This window comes from Agrilus planipennis, unplaced genomic scaffold (assembly GCF_000699045.2).
Source record: "Agrilus planipennis isolate EAB-ADULT unplaced genomic scaffold, Apla_2.0 scaffold197, whole genome shotgun sequence".
NCBI lineage: Eukaryota > Metazoa > Arthropoda > Insecta > Coleoptera > Buprestidae > Agrilus > Agrilus planipennis.
In genome coordinates this window covers 168,156-185,046 of record NW_020438945.1, presented here as the reverse complement: position 1 = coordinate 185,046, position 16,891 = coordinate 168,156, and the positions used below count along the sequence as shown (strand labels likewise).

Below are 16,891 nucleotides of genomic sequence, written 5' to 3'. Positions count from 1 at the left end.
TATTTCGTTTGTATATTTATATTCCCGGATTGTTTGTTATTTACTACATTAATATTTACGTTACAGCCAACCTATAGTAGTTTTTAATTCTTTTAACGTTGTTGATTGGTTGTTTGTAGTCAGCCGCAGTTATTCACAGTCACCGTCATAGGTCAGTGTAAAACAGTATGATGATTAGTAAGGCAGAACATTACGATATGACACTAATTTACAGCGAATGTGAATACAATGTCAATGCAACGATAGAATTGTAAGGTCATTTATATTCCCAGCAAAGACGTTTTCATTGATAAACCGCCTTAAATGAGGTAAAGAGATGAAAAACTAACAATGTACCTACACCATATTTGTGAGGGCCGGAACGTCGACGTCCCAAACATAGCGCCGCTTTCGAAGATGAAATCTTCAATTTCATACAAGACAATCCCCAAAGTAGTTGCACCGTGAGCTTTCTTACCCTCTAAGCTTACCACTAATTTTAGAAACACCAACGTTTCAATGAAACGCGATTTCAAACCAACACGGTTTCAATTCAAAGCATCCTCAAAATAACCAGGCACGCTTCAATACATAGCATCTTGAGTACAACCCGGTTCTCTTTACCATTAATTTAAATAGACACATACTCTGAGAAACTTCCTGGAAGTGATCGAAGAAGAGTAATGTGGAATACAGTTGAATCCAATTATGACTTGTACACAGAGGATGACTCGTTTGCAACAGAAAAGTTCCGTTTTTGCAATCGACACACATAAAATAAATGGTATACGATATTGAAGTGGAGATCCGAGTCGGTAGAAGCAAATTTACAGATGCGCGACCGCAATCGGCGGATGCCCGTAAGTCGGCTAATTGCTCTGAGTTTCCATTCGGACCACGCCGCTTTGCTCGCGCTTAAGCCAACAAACGGCGACCGCCGCAACCGCATATAGACGAAGAGGAATAGGCCAGATGCATCACCGCATCGCGACGGCTCCTTGTCCGCCTTTTGTTAAACATGTCACCGACATGTAGGTACAATTGATAAATGTACAGTCTGTACCAAAATCAATCATATTTTCCTCAATGTTCGATTACCCATGTAAAAGTTTCCAGCTAGGCTTTCGCTCGCTTCAAATGATAAGGATGCAGCAACTGTTCGTTTAAAATTTGCTCCACGAAACGAGCCAACGTTTGGTGTTATTTTGAAGCTTGTCTTCATCTAAAGTCTAGAAATAAAAACAACCAACGTCTGTGCAATTCGCTAGCTCCAGTATGTCTGTTTCTCGGTTTCCACCCTCCTCTCTTCCCTTCTAAACGGCTCCATATATCGGCAGTTCCCGATACCAGAGCAATACGAAATCAGCCACTGGCCTTGATGACGTTGTTCACAGTAACAACAACAACTACTATATAATGAAGACGTATGAAGAAGGGAAATTATCCTGACTATTAGAAACCTGGGACACATTATGAGATGGGACAAATACCAATTACTCCAACTAATAATGCAAGGAAAAATAAGTGGAAAAAGATCAGTAGGAAGGCGAAGACATTCTTGGTTGAAAAACCTACGCGAATGGTTTCACACCACCAATAACCACCTGTTTAGAACAGCAGTCTCGAAAATACGTGTAGCCTTGATGATTGCCCACCTTAGCAGCGAAGACGGCTCTTGAAGAAGATGACTCTACAATGATACACTGACCTAGTGCCAATGATGCTAATTACCAGGACCGGACTGTCCCTTACCTGAACTTTTAAACATGCTTTTATTTCGAATTTATTTCAGTTACACTCTCTATAACATTGTGACATTTGTTGCCACATTCTCCCCTGTTAGTCTTGTATATTTGTTATTTCTATAAATTTTGTGTTTCGGTAGGACACCTTCTCAAGCAGGAAGGTCTAGTCATAGACATATTAGAGGTAGATACAGGAGTTAAGAGGAGTAGAGGAAGACCTAGATTAGATTACTGTTCGCAAATAGTTAAGGATGTGGGTTGTTCTAGTTTTAGGAAAATGCGAAGATTAGCTCAGGATAGGAAAGAGTTAATCCGTATCTAATTTATTATACATATGGATTTCCGTTTCCGAGGTTGGACTTCCGTGACGTAATCACTAGTGGGAGAGGGGGGAGGTGCTGTGGAGTTTATTGCCTCATTCGCCCCTATTATATATTTGTTTTTCTGTTTTCCGAATCTATTTGTCTTTTCGTATATACTTTTAGGTATCAATGGTGGGATATCAAGCAGCCGGGCTTCTTCTCTCGCTCGACCGATTCTAAAGCTTTTTTTTTTAACATATGTTTAGTAATTGTTTACTAATTTCATTTTTAGTGTTACATATATTAACCATAACCGCACAAGAAAACTCACACTATTACAGAAATGATTGGATAATAAATGATCCCCGAGTGGTGTTGCGATAGAGCGTTTTTCTTTTCCATGGCTAGTTTTTCCGGCAAGGGGCGTCAAGTCGGTTTACCACAATAAAGCCTTTGCGGGCAAGCGGGTCCTTCCCAGATATGAAACTTGTTTTTTTTTTTTCGACATGCCCTACTAAAGATACGATACGATACGATAATTAGAAACTGCAACAGAATTGCAACAGTACATTTTAAAAGTAGGCGCACACTAGAGCGGAGCACAAAAGTGTACTGTACGCGACGCATAGAAAGAAATATTCTTTAATTTTGAGCGTCCACTGCGTCCGATGATGATGATTAGTGTGCGTTATCTCCGCAGCTACTACAATCGTAAATAGCAAAATTTAACAAAAAGAAGACAACAGAGATACAAAAGTATCTCTGCAAACTTCTCCTTGGACTTGGACAACCAGAAGTAATTACAACATTCTCTATCTTCCTGTTAATATTTTCCACCCGTTCTTTCTAAAATTCCTCTTCTAACTCTAACACAATGTAATGTTCCTTATTAGATCATTGTGACTGATCAATCTACAGCGCGCGCCGTCAATAAAAATTTTGCCGATTACTGTGCGCCGTTCTCCGTCCATACGCCGCGCTCCGTCCGTCCGTAGAGCTCCAGTGTACGCAGGCCTTTAGAGTTTCAAAACTTTTTCCCACAACTGTACGTAATACAGGTGAGTACACAGATTTTAAGCTGAGGCCGATACGTCAACACATTAATCCGCCACGGGGTTCGACGTATCCTACTTCTTTTAACATCCAAGTATGGCAATTGGTGTCCGAGATTTTCTTGACGTGAATACAAAAAAAATGAGCAAAGACAACTAAACGACAAACAGTCAGGTTTAGTACTTATTGCCTCTGTATTTTCTCCTGCGACTTCCTATCTTAAAATATTTTATTAGCTGACTGTTAAATTTACTGTTACAAATTAGGAATTACTACTGTAATGCTTAACACTAAATTATTTGTTAACAACATAATAAACGAGAGATTGAAATTGTTAAACGGAGAAGTGTTACATACAAACATATAATAAGCAATTGTACAAAAAAATATACATTGAAACAGATTAATCAAGGACATGAAAAGATTAAGTGGTAATTAAAATTAACAATAAATTATTATTCCAACACAATGAATGTATCTAATGTCACTGTGTTAATGCATCAGTGAATTAATCAAGATAAGGTATACATAACATACCAATTCCTATAAAAAAAAAATACTACGTAGATTGACGATTACGTACAAAAAGTTATTGATCAACTTCTTATGACTATATTTTCTCCACCACGAATAACAATTACAAAATGCAGTAACGACACATATTTTAATTGTTTAAAACGCCATGAATTGCAAATTATAAGTGGTATCCATATAAAACCTATAAAAATCGATAGATCTACTCATTACATGTCACCTTATTCAAGATTGCTAAAATATACTCAATGATATCGATCTTTCCATCAACCGGAACAATCTATGAATCGAAAACCTCTATTAGATATCTAAAAAAAAAAAGGCCAAATGCAAGTTGGAATCGCATACTGAAGGAGAAGTTGGTATACTCAGAGGTGTGATCAGACACCAATATTTTTGGTTTTCATAGGTCCTATGAACAATACATTATACACACAATTGTACCTTGGAAGTCCTTACGGAGGAGTGTCACGTTAAAGAACCAAATGACTTTGACAAAGGGGCATTTTTCGTAAAGATCTAGCGGGGTTCTTTTATTATTCTGGATCAATGGGAAGTACTCTATAGATTTGAATTCCTTTGGGAGTCTTCAAATATGATTTAATTTCAACTTAATTCATCCACGCGTTTCTGAGAAAAAGTCTTAGTAGAAGAACAACTAAGTGATTTTACAAGGTGATAATCCAATAATTGTAACACTAAATAATTTATTTACACAAGGATATCGATATAGTTCATACAGTAAATTTCACAAATTTGATAAGTTTAGCAATGTAACTTTTTTAACGATAACTCTGTTTTAGCCCATAATTTGTTGGCCAGAAAGCTGAGGCCAAGATAAGCGAAATCAAATTTTCGGGATAGTAGTGGAAACAGTTTGATACTGTTAGAATAGAATAGAAAAGGACACATACAAGCAAAAGTTGTAGTAAGAAATGGCATGAATAGAACAATAAAGCAATAAATAAGTACTTTCGAAATTATTAGACATGACATTTAAGACTAGTGGAATTAGTTATGACATGACCATAAAAAAAAAGGTTTCCAAAAGTGTGCTATCTTAACAATTCCATAGAAATTGTAAGCAATTTTAAATGAAAGTGACGGAAAGGGATAATTTGCTATGAAAAAATTAATGACAGTGTCGTACGTGAAGGACGCAACAAGGATAATCAATAATCTACATGTTACAGTTTTGTCCATACCAACAAACGATCAAGTACTACTTCACGTACCTATTTGTTTCTCAAATGATAAATTGATTGTGGGTGTACCATTCGCGAATTTAAATTGAAATACTGGTCAATGTAAAAGGTCACTCGTATACACAAGAACCAAAAGGTCGATGTGCTACGAACGAAAAGGCTAAAAAGTAAAAGCATTCGTCATTCTCAAAGTTAATACCAGCCGACAATTGTGGTGGTAGGTAATCGAAATGCGAAAACAAAAATCCTTGACGATAAAAAATTTAGTTATGTGTTATATCTCCTTATCATACTCGACACTAGTTACAAATTATAAATATTACAAAACGAAACATTTATTGCAAAATTGTATTGAAAACAAAGAAAAATATAAAAAAAAAAAGAATTTGAAATCGGTTTCACCTTCGTACTTACGTGCCTGCCTATCTATGTGTATGTAAGCTACAAGTAAAAAAATGTAGAACAATAATAATGTTTTGGAATGACACAATGGTGAACTATTGTTTACATACACACTATTGTTATATTATTATGAAATAATGCATTTCCTGCTATTATTATAATAAGGCAACTCTGTCATTTGTTATTATCAAAATGAGACATTAGTAAACAATATTTTTAGTAGTTTCAAATATTCCTTTCGTAATCGTACAGAATTGGGGCTCCAGACCAAAACCGCTCCAAAAAATTTTTCATCGATTTCTGGTCATTTCTGAGGGTTTAGCATCATATTTCAGGCAGGAGAGACACATTTTTTGAGATAATGAGATTAAAAGCTTGTATAACTTTTAACATCCCCTCCCCCCTTCCGCCCCTGATCTCCTAACCCATCTCTTCCCGTACCTACAGTTTAGAACTATGACTTGAATTTTGAAAGATTATCATTCATAAAAAAAAACTATCTCCCCTACCTTCTAATACCTAATCCTGTTATGTAGAATCCGAGTAATTTTGGTCTGGAGCCCTAATTCTAGATTATTGCCTTTCCTTTTTTTGTGGTTTCATGAATTAATTTATAAGGCGTCATCGATTCAAAGAAGAAATTAGATTACATCACATAAAGAAATTCTGCAACATTTAGAAGGAAGGGGTAGAAGTAAAACGAAACCCTACTGTGCGTTACTGGGAAGAAAAGAAGGTCAAAACCCTTCCAAAAATTGCGTTTTATGACGATACAAGGTTTTCATCATCATCATCATAAGGTCATCAGTCCTAAGACTGGTTGGACACGTACCTCCACCCTTTCCTATCCTGAGCTAAACTTCGCATTTCCCTAAAACTAGAACAATCCACATCCTTAACTATTTGCGAACAGTAATCTAATCTAGGTCTACCTCTATCCCTCCTAACTCCTGTTGCTGCCTCTGATATGTCCCTGACTAGACCTTCATGCCTGAGAAGGTGTCCTACCAACCTATCTCGCCTATTTTTTATTGACCTCCATAGAGTCCTCTGTTCTCCTATTCTTTCTAGTACCTCTTCATTTCTAACTTTTTCTACCCACGATATCCTCATCATCCGCCTATAACACCACATTTCGAACGCTTCTAACAAGGTTTTACAAATTAACAAATTCTCTTCGCAATTGAGGCTTCTCCCTCATGGCATGATAAAGCTTTCAAAATTCTAGAACATGAACACTAAGTTACAGTGAGCTCTAAAATGCATTGAGATACTGGAAGTGTGTCAAAAAACATGTTCTCTCCTTTTATTTCTGATGAAAAGTTCTAAGTTTCAAAAAGTTCATTTACAGTAATACGTTACTTAAGTACTACAGGTACCTAGCAAAATGAAATTGTTATGAAATCCCTGATTCCCAAATCCTAAATTTGCATTTCGTTAACAGTTTTCTCTGTAATGGGCATCTTTTGGGAACGATGAAAATCTAATATTTCCGTTTTTTAATCGCATTCCTTTCTATTGTGTGATAGAAAATCACATACGTCCGGAAATTATATTTATATCTGTACTTCAAACTGATTTCAACTACTTAGCCTCCTATTTTAGTTGTTAAATACAGTCTGGTACTACGTACGGGTCTATACTTACTGTAACTGATTATTACTTGTGACCGTAATAAAGGATATCCGATATTATGGTACCCGCCAAATGTTACCCAATGTAAGATAGCATTACGTATAACCGTACTTAGCCGACTGGCTGAACATATTGGGAATGTCTTTGTAAAATCATCGGTAATAACTACCGTTTTGTTAGGCAAATAATACATTTCCAAGATCCAAAAGCGCGGGTGACCTGGATTGTAAATTTTTGGTGCATTCCGTACATTGAATTTTGCCCGATATAATCGTTGAGCTATGATCATCGGATCACCATTGTGATAAGAGGCGTGTACGCAAAAAGCCCGGGTACACATCCATAGTCATTACATCTCCAAAAAGTAGTAAACCAACCTATTTCTTTTTTTGTTTTCGTGGAAGAGAGGAAATCTTCAAAAGACACCCAACCGTCCGTACGACTGGGTAGTGTCGGATTCCCGAGGAAGAAGTCCTCGGACCTACCGACTAAAACCCCTCTACCTCAGGCCGTTCTAGGACCAATTAAGGTCCTCTTCAGCCGTTAAACTAGAGAAACCCACATCCTTAACCATTTCATCATCATCATAAGGTCATCAGTCCTAAGACTGGTTGGACACGTACCTCCACTCTTTCCTATCCTGAGCTAAACTTCGCATTTCCCTAAAACTAGAACAGCCCACATCCTTAACTATTTGCGAACAGTAATCTAATCTAGGTCTACCTCTACCCCTCCTAACTCCTGTTTCTGCCTCTGATATGTCCCTGACTAGACCTTCATGCCTGAGAAGGTGTCCTACCAACCTATCTCGCCTATTTTTTATTGACCTCCATAGAGTCCTCTGTTCTCCTATTCTTTCTAGTACCTCTTCATTTCTAACTTTTTCTACCCACGATATCCTCATCATCCGCCTATAACACCACATTTCGAACGCTTCTAACAAGGTTTTACAAATTAACAAATTCTCTTCGCAATTGAGGCTTCTCCCTCATGGCATGATAAAGCTTTCAAAATTCTAGAACATGAACACTAAGTTACAGTGAGCTCTAAAATGCATTGAGATACTGGAAGTGTGTCAAAAAACATGTTCTCTCCTTTTATTTCTGATGAAAAGTTCTAAGTTTCAAAAAGTTCATTTACAGTAATACGTTACTTAAGTACTACAGGTACCTAGCAAAATGAAATTGTTATGAAATCCCTGATTCCCAAATCCTAAATTTGCATTTCGTTAACAGTTTTCTCTGTAATGGGCATCTTTTGGGAACGATGAAAATCTAATATTTCCGTTTTTTAATCGCATTCCTTTCTATTGTGTGATAGAAAATCACATACGTCCGGAAATTATATTTATATCTGTACTTCAAACTGATTTCAACTACTTAGCCTCCTATTTTAGTTGTTAAATACAGTCTGGTACTACGTACGGGTCTATACTTACTGTAACTGATTATTACTTGTGACCGTAATAAAGGATATCCGATATTATGGTACCCGCCAAATGTTACCCAATGTAAGATAGCATTACGTATAACCGTACTTAGCCGACTGGCTGAACATATTGGGAATGTCTTTGTAAAATCATCGGTAATAACTACCGTTTTGTTAGGCAAATAATACATTTCCAAGATCCAAAAGCGCGGGTGACCTGGATTGTAAATTTTTGGTGCATTCCGTACATTGAATTTTGCCCGATATAATCGTTGAGCTATGATCATTGAAACACCATTGTGATAATAGGCGCGTCCCCAAAAACACGATAGTCTCCCCGTGGTCTTCCGTAGTCTCTAAATCTCTAAAAAGTAGTGAAACAACCTATCCCTACGGCGTTACAAGGACAGTGCCGATTCAAATACCCCTTACTCTTTTTGGACACCATCGAGCGGCATGGCCTAGAGGATTAGACCATTGCTTAGCATTCGGAAAAACGCCGGTTCGATTCCGGGTCCGTCTACCTTGGCCCAAGTTTTTCTGTGGTTTCCTTGGACCACTTAGAGGCAGTAATATTCCAAATATAATCTTTCATTCTCTTCTGTCTTCATTTCGTCCGTTTCAACTTTCTCACCCGAACCACCACCCACCCATTTCCACGATTCCTGAAAGGAGGCTGAAGAGGGCCTTCCGCCCTACCTTATGCCGGAAGGACAGTCCGCCCACCAACATTAATGGCTGGAATGAAACACCCAGAAGTCTTTTTTTTTTGGACACCTTGTAGTTTTACCGAGCACCCGACAAGATATCAGACACAGCTAATGCCGGCTTCACAGTTATCCGGTGCCCGACAGATTACTATCCGGTGCATCTCTAGTTCCAACCGCCCGACCTCATATTGATCGACTTCGTGGATAACCAACCTAATAATAATTCGATAATTTTAATATAATTGTTTATTTTGAACATTGCTGACGGAAGTGATTATCTTTGCATTGATTAATATTTGATGAAAAATGACCGTAACTGCGATTCACGTGCATCAAATCCATTTTCCTTGTTCCAATAAATCACGCCGTTCAAAAATAAATCATCCTGGACGACGCGCAAAAGCCGACAATTTTCCGTAATTTTCCAATTAATCAATTCCATTTCAAAATTGGAAAATCGATCGAGCGCAACCATTCGCAAATTACAATTATTATATATTATATCCAAGCAAGTTAACAACATAACACGGACGCGAAAAATAAACATATTACGCGCCCGTAAAATACACGTGTTCGCCATTACATTGCATTACATTACATTACAGTGAGAGCAAGCTAATAAATATTCTTTCGATTCACATACACGCATATTTTATGTAGATAAGTACACATACATACATACACACACTCCAATTGCACCACCGTCTGACGCGGTCATATTCGAAAGTGATTGCACTGGTTTAGAAGCGATCCGTTTATACCACAATTATCTTCATTCACGCACAGTAACTAAATGGGAAATACGTAGAAGATGAACAAAACTACACACTTAGGTCTTAGATTTAGATTTTGGATACACAAATTGCAATACTGACGAGACAATTTACGCCTAGCAGTTACTAATTAATTAATTCACGAACTGGGATTTTCTTAATTGTACGTCGCGATGCCCTGAGGTGTTGCGGCTTAATCCCAGAATTCTCCTGAGGCGATTCACATAGGTTGTCATGGAAAGAGACGAGAGTTGCTATTTCCAAACTTGAGCCCCGTTCTGAGAAACTATGTTCAGAAACGCAAGCACATCTTTCTCATTAGAATTGCCAGTCAACAATGTAAAATTAATACCTCTTTTCGTTTTTATTTTTATGCTTTGTTTTTGTTCTTATTTTCATACAAAAATTATAAATGTTGTTTGGAGTTTTTCTGATAACTTGCTACTAGGCTAGAACTGCAACTAGTACGCGCTCTTTTGGCAAGAGGGGGGCGTCGCAATAAAATTGCAAATTCCCAAGGGAAATACAGTAAAAATAAATATGAGATGCGCTGACAAATGGTAGTTCATTCATCATCATCATAAAGCCGTCAGTCCTAAGACTGATTGGACACGCACCTCCTTCTTATCCTGAGCTAATCTTCGCATTTCCTTGAAACTAGAACAATCCACACCCTTAACTACTTAATTTTTTTAAGTTCATTATCATGAATTTAAAACAGAAACTATGCCCTAGCCCGAATGTCAACATTGTCCTCCTTCTCTTCACTTCATTAAGCTGCATGGCCTAGAGGTCTAGACCATTGCTTAGCATTCGGGAGGACGCCGGTTCGATTCCGGGTCCGTCTGCCTTGGTGCAAGTTTTTCTGTGGTTTCCTTGGATCACTTAGGCAAATGTTGGGGCAGTAATATTCCACAGATAATCTTTCACTTTTTTCTGTCTTCATTTCGTCCGTCTCATCTTTCTCACCCGAACCACCACCCACCCATTCCCACGATTCCTGAAACGAGGCTGAAGAGGGCCTTCCGCCCTACCTTCCGGCATAGTCCGGAGGGACTGCCCGCCCACCAGCATTACTGGCTGGTGGGAATGAAACACCCAAAAGTTTTAAAAAGTTTTTCACTTCATTAATCAGAACTGGTTCTCTCTCTAAATGGTGCTTCAATACCTCTTTCTCCATTTTTATTTTTGTATTTTCTCTTTTTCTACAACTCTTGGTAGAAGATCAAGTATCAGGTATGTCATCGTCATCTTATGGTAATCAGTTCTAAAAGTGGTTGGACACGGAAATCCACTCTTTCTTATCCTGAGGCAATTTTCGCATTTCCTTAAAACCAGAACAACCCGCATCCTTAAGTACTTGTAAGCAGTAATTTAATCTAGGTCCACTCCTCTTCTTAACTCTTGCTTCTGCTTCCAATATGTCTCTAATTAAAACTTCACGTCTGAGAAGATGTCATATCTCGTCTATATCTTACTGATTTCCATGCGCCCTTTGTTCTCTTGTTCTTTCTAATACCATCTCAATTCTAACCATCTCTATCCACGGTATCCTCATCATTCGTCTGTACTACCACATTTCGAATGCTTCTCCTAATACCTAGCTTCCAAGCACAACCGGCTTGAAATATCCAAAAAATCTGACGAAATAATGCATACAAAAAACGTTTCCAAAAAAATTTATAACCGTGCACTGTATCAGGGATTCATACTCGCCTTAATCAGTGAACCTTAGCAGCGTGCTCTTTGACTCGCGGCCATGCTGCTAATTTTATATGGTCGATTTTGTGTTAATTATGCGCGCGCATGTTCCGTTGCATTTCAAAATTGTACTCCAAACGCTCCAAAAGCTGCATAAAAACCGAACAAATTTTAAGGCATTGTACGCTTCATGCTAATTAATCAGTAATGACATTAATTCGTGAATTGGTCATTATACAAGCTACACGCTTTTTCAAACAATGCACAGCGTTGTAAATTGTATTAACAAAAGTCCGTCGTCTTCTGCAAAAACTGCACTTCATCTGTATAAATGCAACGATTTCAACGGTTGTTGTTGATGCATCGACAAAAAAAAGAAGAAACGTGGTACACAATCGATTCGCAACAAATGAAAAAAGGCTAAAACACGTTGCGTTTGTACGGCAGCGCGCCCCAAATCCTTGCTAAATTAATTTCACATTAGCAACAGACACATCGGACAACCTCAATATAAAAAACAACGAGTAAATTACGGTTCTTATGATTACTGACCGTAATACCATCATCCGAATATCATTTTGACTTATACATAAGCGTGTTATGTAAATATATGTATGTAAAGTACCTAATACCAACAGTAACGAATTATCATACAATATGTAAACATATAAAATCCGATATGAACTAGTCATAAACAAAGCAAAACCAAGATTGTCCCCATTCCTTGTTTTGTTTCTTCGGTCTTGATTTTAGTCTTGGTCTTCATGCACAGCCTTCATGTCTGAGAAGATGCGAAAATGCAAAATCAATACCAAGACCAACTTTGATCATCACTAATTGGAACAAATAAGATGTAAGATTAAGATAACTTTTTTTTTGCAAAAACCCTCAAGTGTAATTATATTGTAGAAGAACATCAAACAGTCAATATTGCAATGAAGCAATAGGAGAATATTACCCATTAAAATCGTCACCTTTCACGACATCGCGTGCATGGTTCAAATAATATACGTAAAGGTTACATACCCAATCAAACCCATTTCCTAGAAAATACAATGATACGGGTGAATTTACGTTAACATATTATTATTCTACATAAATTTTAAGCCGGTTGAAACAAGAAGAGACTTGTTGAAACCAATAATAGAAATGATCTAGTTTTTCAATTGTAAATTATCCGTACGCAAGCATAGATGACTTCTTTTTATTAAAGATGATTCGACTTTGCGCTATCTTTTATTTTATATCACTGTTGCTCCTTCTATCCTGAGTTAACTGATATTCTAGATACAGAAAATTAGCCACTTCTTCTAATCGTTCGTCTCCTACCTTTATATTCGCTCTTTCGCTAATTTTTCTTCCCTTGCATACCAGTATTACTGTTTTCTCAGTACCGTTACCATTTTATTTAAGGCTATCTCTAACTCTTTGCTAGATGCTAATACTGCTGAAGCATCTGCAATCTTGACGCCCTTTGATATTTATCCCTGAAGATGCCCTGTCTTTAATGTTTATACCGTTTTCGATATATGGATTAAAAAGTAGTGGTGACAGTGTGCATCCTTGTTTGACTCCCTTCCTAATGTTTACTTCTCTACGTTAGGTACTGTTCAAGTTCTAAAACTGTCTGCCAAAAGCTTTTTCGACATCTACGAATCCTATGTACGTCCTCTTTCTTTTTTCTATTGTTTTCTCTTCTATTATTTACCGTAAAGCTAAACTGACTTACCGCGTTCCTCTATTTCTTTTAAACCCAAATTGGTCTTCCCCTAGTAGTTCTTCCGCGCTTTTGTCAATCTTTCCATGTACGATTCTAGTTAAGATTTTTTTATAAAATTCTATATCTTCAATTAATACTTGTGAAATATGCATGAACAGCGATATCGGTTATTGAAAAAAAACAACTGGGTTAGAACAATTTCAATATTAACAAACGGGGATAGCTTCCTAAATGTTCAATTCTCTTTGCTGTCAAATTACAACCATCTATTTAAAACAATATTGAATCGAAGCAAATACATTTCATCAACAAGAAAGCAAACTGTAATCTATGTATACGTCAAAGAAAAAAACACTTGTCAAGCACATGTTTCATAAAACCGTAGCAACTTATGCAATTAATCAATTAAAATTAAATTCAAATTGATCATTAGTCGAGAAACTGCCTCGCTAATGGGCGTCAAATTCGAATTCACTTTTAAAAGTAGGTACGAATATGAACCATACAACGAAAAGCAAAATTGTATTTCTCTCAATAAACAGTTACGCCACTAAGGTTATCGAAGGAGAAAGTTCTTCGTGCTGACCGCAGCGGTTCGTGTATGTCGACAACAATAGTAATAGTAATAATAGCAACAACAAAAAGCGAATTCAAAGAAAAAAAACAACAAAATGCAGAAAAATTGTTGCAGTATGTATTTTCATAATAATCAAAAAGTTAACATTTTTGTACGATAGAGCACGTACAAACGGTCGATCGAGAACATAACAAAACAATACAGCAGAATCACGACTTATTGTTTCGGCTTGCACCTTTTGGTAGATAGGTATATTACAGTAAAGGAAAAAATGAGAATCAAAACAAAACACGAAAGTAATGTATCTACAGAGCACACACACACAGTCAGTCATGTTACTTCGGATTAATCGAAGAAATAATTACAAGGAAACGTTTCCGCATGCACCAGTCAAACTTTTCCTGTACACATCGCAATATTGAGAATTAAAAGTGAAAGTTCATAATGATACACGCGGAAACAAAATAAGATTATGAAAACAAACTCAAAAAGGATTGCTGCACACTAATAAAAGTTGTAGGTAGTTAACAGCTTTGTCGAAATTGTCAAAACGAATCATGAGAATTTTTGTAGACATGTGTGTAGCAATCTTTTTTGGGTGAAAGAGATCAGTATTCGTGATGCATAATGCCTTTATAATTCCCAATAACAGTACCAGTTTTGTCACAACACGCTTCGCTCAAACACTTGCCAGTGCTATTGTTATTGTTCACTTCGCGAACAACACCACCACCAGCCCCAACACCCTTATCGTTTGATGGGAAAAGTTTAATTTCCAGATCCCGATGTCCATTTGGCGATGTCACTATCTCCGTCGAAATTTCAATGAAATTCCGCGTCGAAGATTCGACATTCTTCCTCCTAGTCACCACCTCGTCGTCCTCGTCGTCCAGCGAGACCGACGACATCGCATCCGTGATGAGGCGGGTCGAAGAATCGAAACAAAACGTCGGCGTTGTCAGAAAAGGCGAGTAACAGTCATTATTCTTCGACACATCCCAAATTTGATCGGCCGGGTTACAATAGGTGCACTGACAGGATGTCGTCATCTCCTTCGGATCCTCATCTTTCGGAACCTCCACGTCCTCGAAACGGTGGTGCAACTTTGGCGTTTCAGAAATGTCGTTAGTACACCCGGTAACATTCGAATCATTAGTCAAATTATCGGAATAATTTAACAAAGTTCTCTGCTGATGGTGGCGATTGTTGGGATGATGTACAGGAAAGTATGGTGCCACCATCAAGTCGACCACAAGAGATGCAATATCCGGACTGCCACTGTCCGTTGAGGAAGAGAGACCGTCGTCGTGACGTGAAAAGGTCTGAAGAAGATGAGGAAGCGGCTTGCGATCCTTTTTCCGTCTCTTGCGCGGTTTAATGATTCTGGGAAGCGCGGTGGTCTCGGAGTTTCCGGTTCCGGTGCTCTCGTCACTAGTCACACTCGCAGCATCCACACTTTGGTTCGATTTTCTCACATTACTACTACTATTATTGGTATTACTTCTACGTCCATTACCCGAATACTTCTGATGCGACAGGATCAGAGGTGCGCCCTGTGTATGGACCGCTAAGCGCGTCAGACCATCGTGATGTGCGTCCTGCTTCCTGCCAACTGTTCCAGATCGTCTCTGGTGGTGATGGTTGCTGTTATTGTTGGGGTTTGCGAACGAGATGAGGGGAATGCCGCCTGCCCAGCCATCGACTGAATGACATCTCCGAAAGGCGTTGTTAGTGCTGTGGCTGTTGTACTTTTGCTGTTGCCTAAATACCACGTCTCCAGGGGGTTGAACATAGTAATCGTAGCGCTTGGTGGAGCGACCGTTTCCACCCTGGTGACGCTGCGACGAAATCAGACAAGCGCCTATGTAACGTTCGACTTCCAGAGCACCCGATGATGCGGGGCTCATATCTACACTCTGACTACGTAGTTGACGACAGCATAACAGTCGCTTCAAGTTGCGATTTCACTTGGATTGACTCAAGTCAAGCACTGGCTTCCGCCTTTCGGTCCGGCCAACTACCAACTGAGCCCGATGATCGTTTGTGGCCTGTGTCTCTCTCTCTGTCCGCTCCAGGTGCCCCACCAAAACTCCTTTCGACCACCACTACCTGCTTGCTTCTGCTGCTGCACACAAACGACCAACGACTGCGATGATCAGTCGTAACAACAACAATAACACTAATATTAATAATACGGAGCGTCGTGTACACTAACCTACTTCCGAAGCGCGCGACGACAAAGAGAGCGCAAAGAAGTGGAGACGACAAAGACGATGAACGGCAGAGCACGCTACGCCGTCGTGCCACCCACACAACTGGGTCAGAAGAAGCAACAGACGGAGGCGCGTCAGTCGGCCCAACCAAGTAATGTATAGTGTAGTCTCATCGTCAGTCTCGTGGAGGAACGCATCCGCATACTTAATAACATCTACATACATCATCAACACCATTATAAGGTCATCAGTCCTAAGACTGTTTGGAAATGCACCTCCACCTTTCCTATCATGAGCTAATCTTTGGATTTCCCCAAATCCATAACTATTTGTGAACAGTAATCTAATCTGGGTCTAACCCTCTTCCTCTTAGCTCCTGTTTCTGCTTCCAATATGTCTCTAAACTAGCTCTTCATGTCTGAGAAGGTGTCCTTACCAACCTATCTCGCATATTTTTTATTGACTTCCATCATCTACATACAACTCGATGTAAAAAGAATATACTTGCTGGAATTTATGAGGTTACAGACACATTGTGTAAAAAATATAACGCGATCGAGATGCACCGGAAGTTGTCAAGTTCGTGGTTCCAATTTCTCTTTCTTCTCTTTTGACATAACATTTACTTGTCTCTGTAACTCTTTGAATTTCTCGAGATCTTCCGTAACTTTTCCATTTTCTTTTTCTCAATCAGTCTTTTTTTCTAAATTACTGACCAAACCAATGAATCTCCTTCAGAGCGGGTTTGTACAATGTCCAAGTACAGTCGGTGTATCGTCACCTTGTAAGTATTTGCTCCTACTGAAGTAATTCATACTGATGATAACAAATAAGACTGAAACTACGATCTACGCCTTGTAGTTTCAGTAAGAAGTTCTGTAGTTGCATTATTACGGAAGCACGTTGATTGAGAA

General features: G+C 38.4%; 1 protein-coding gene across 1 annotated transcript; it reads right to left on the bottom strand.

Annotated features, from left to right (window-relative positions):
• Positions 1–13,859: 13,859 nt before the first annotated feature.
• On the bottom strand, positions 13,860–15,901 carry LOC108738807. Its single transcript, XM_018472393.2, has one exon. The coding sequence runs from the start codon at positions 15,669–15,671 to the stop codon at positions 14,373–14,375; it is 1,299 nt and encodes a 432-aa protein (XP_018327895.1). The 5' UTR covers positions 15,672–15,901; the 3' UTR covers positions 13,860–14,372.
• Between the last annotated feature and the right edge of the window lie 990 nt (positions 15,902–16,891).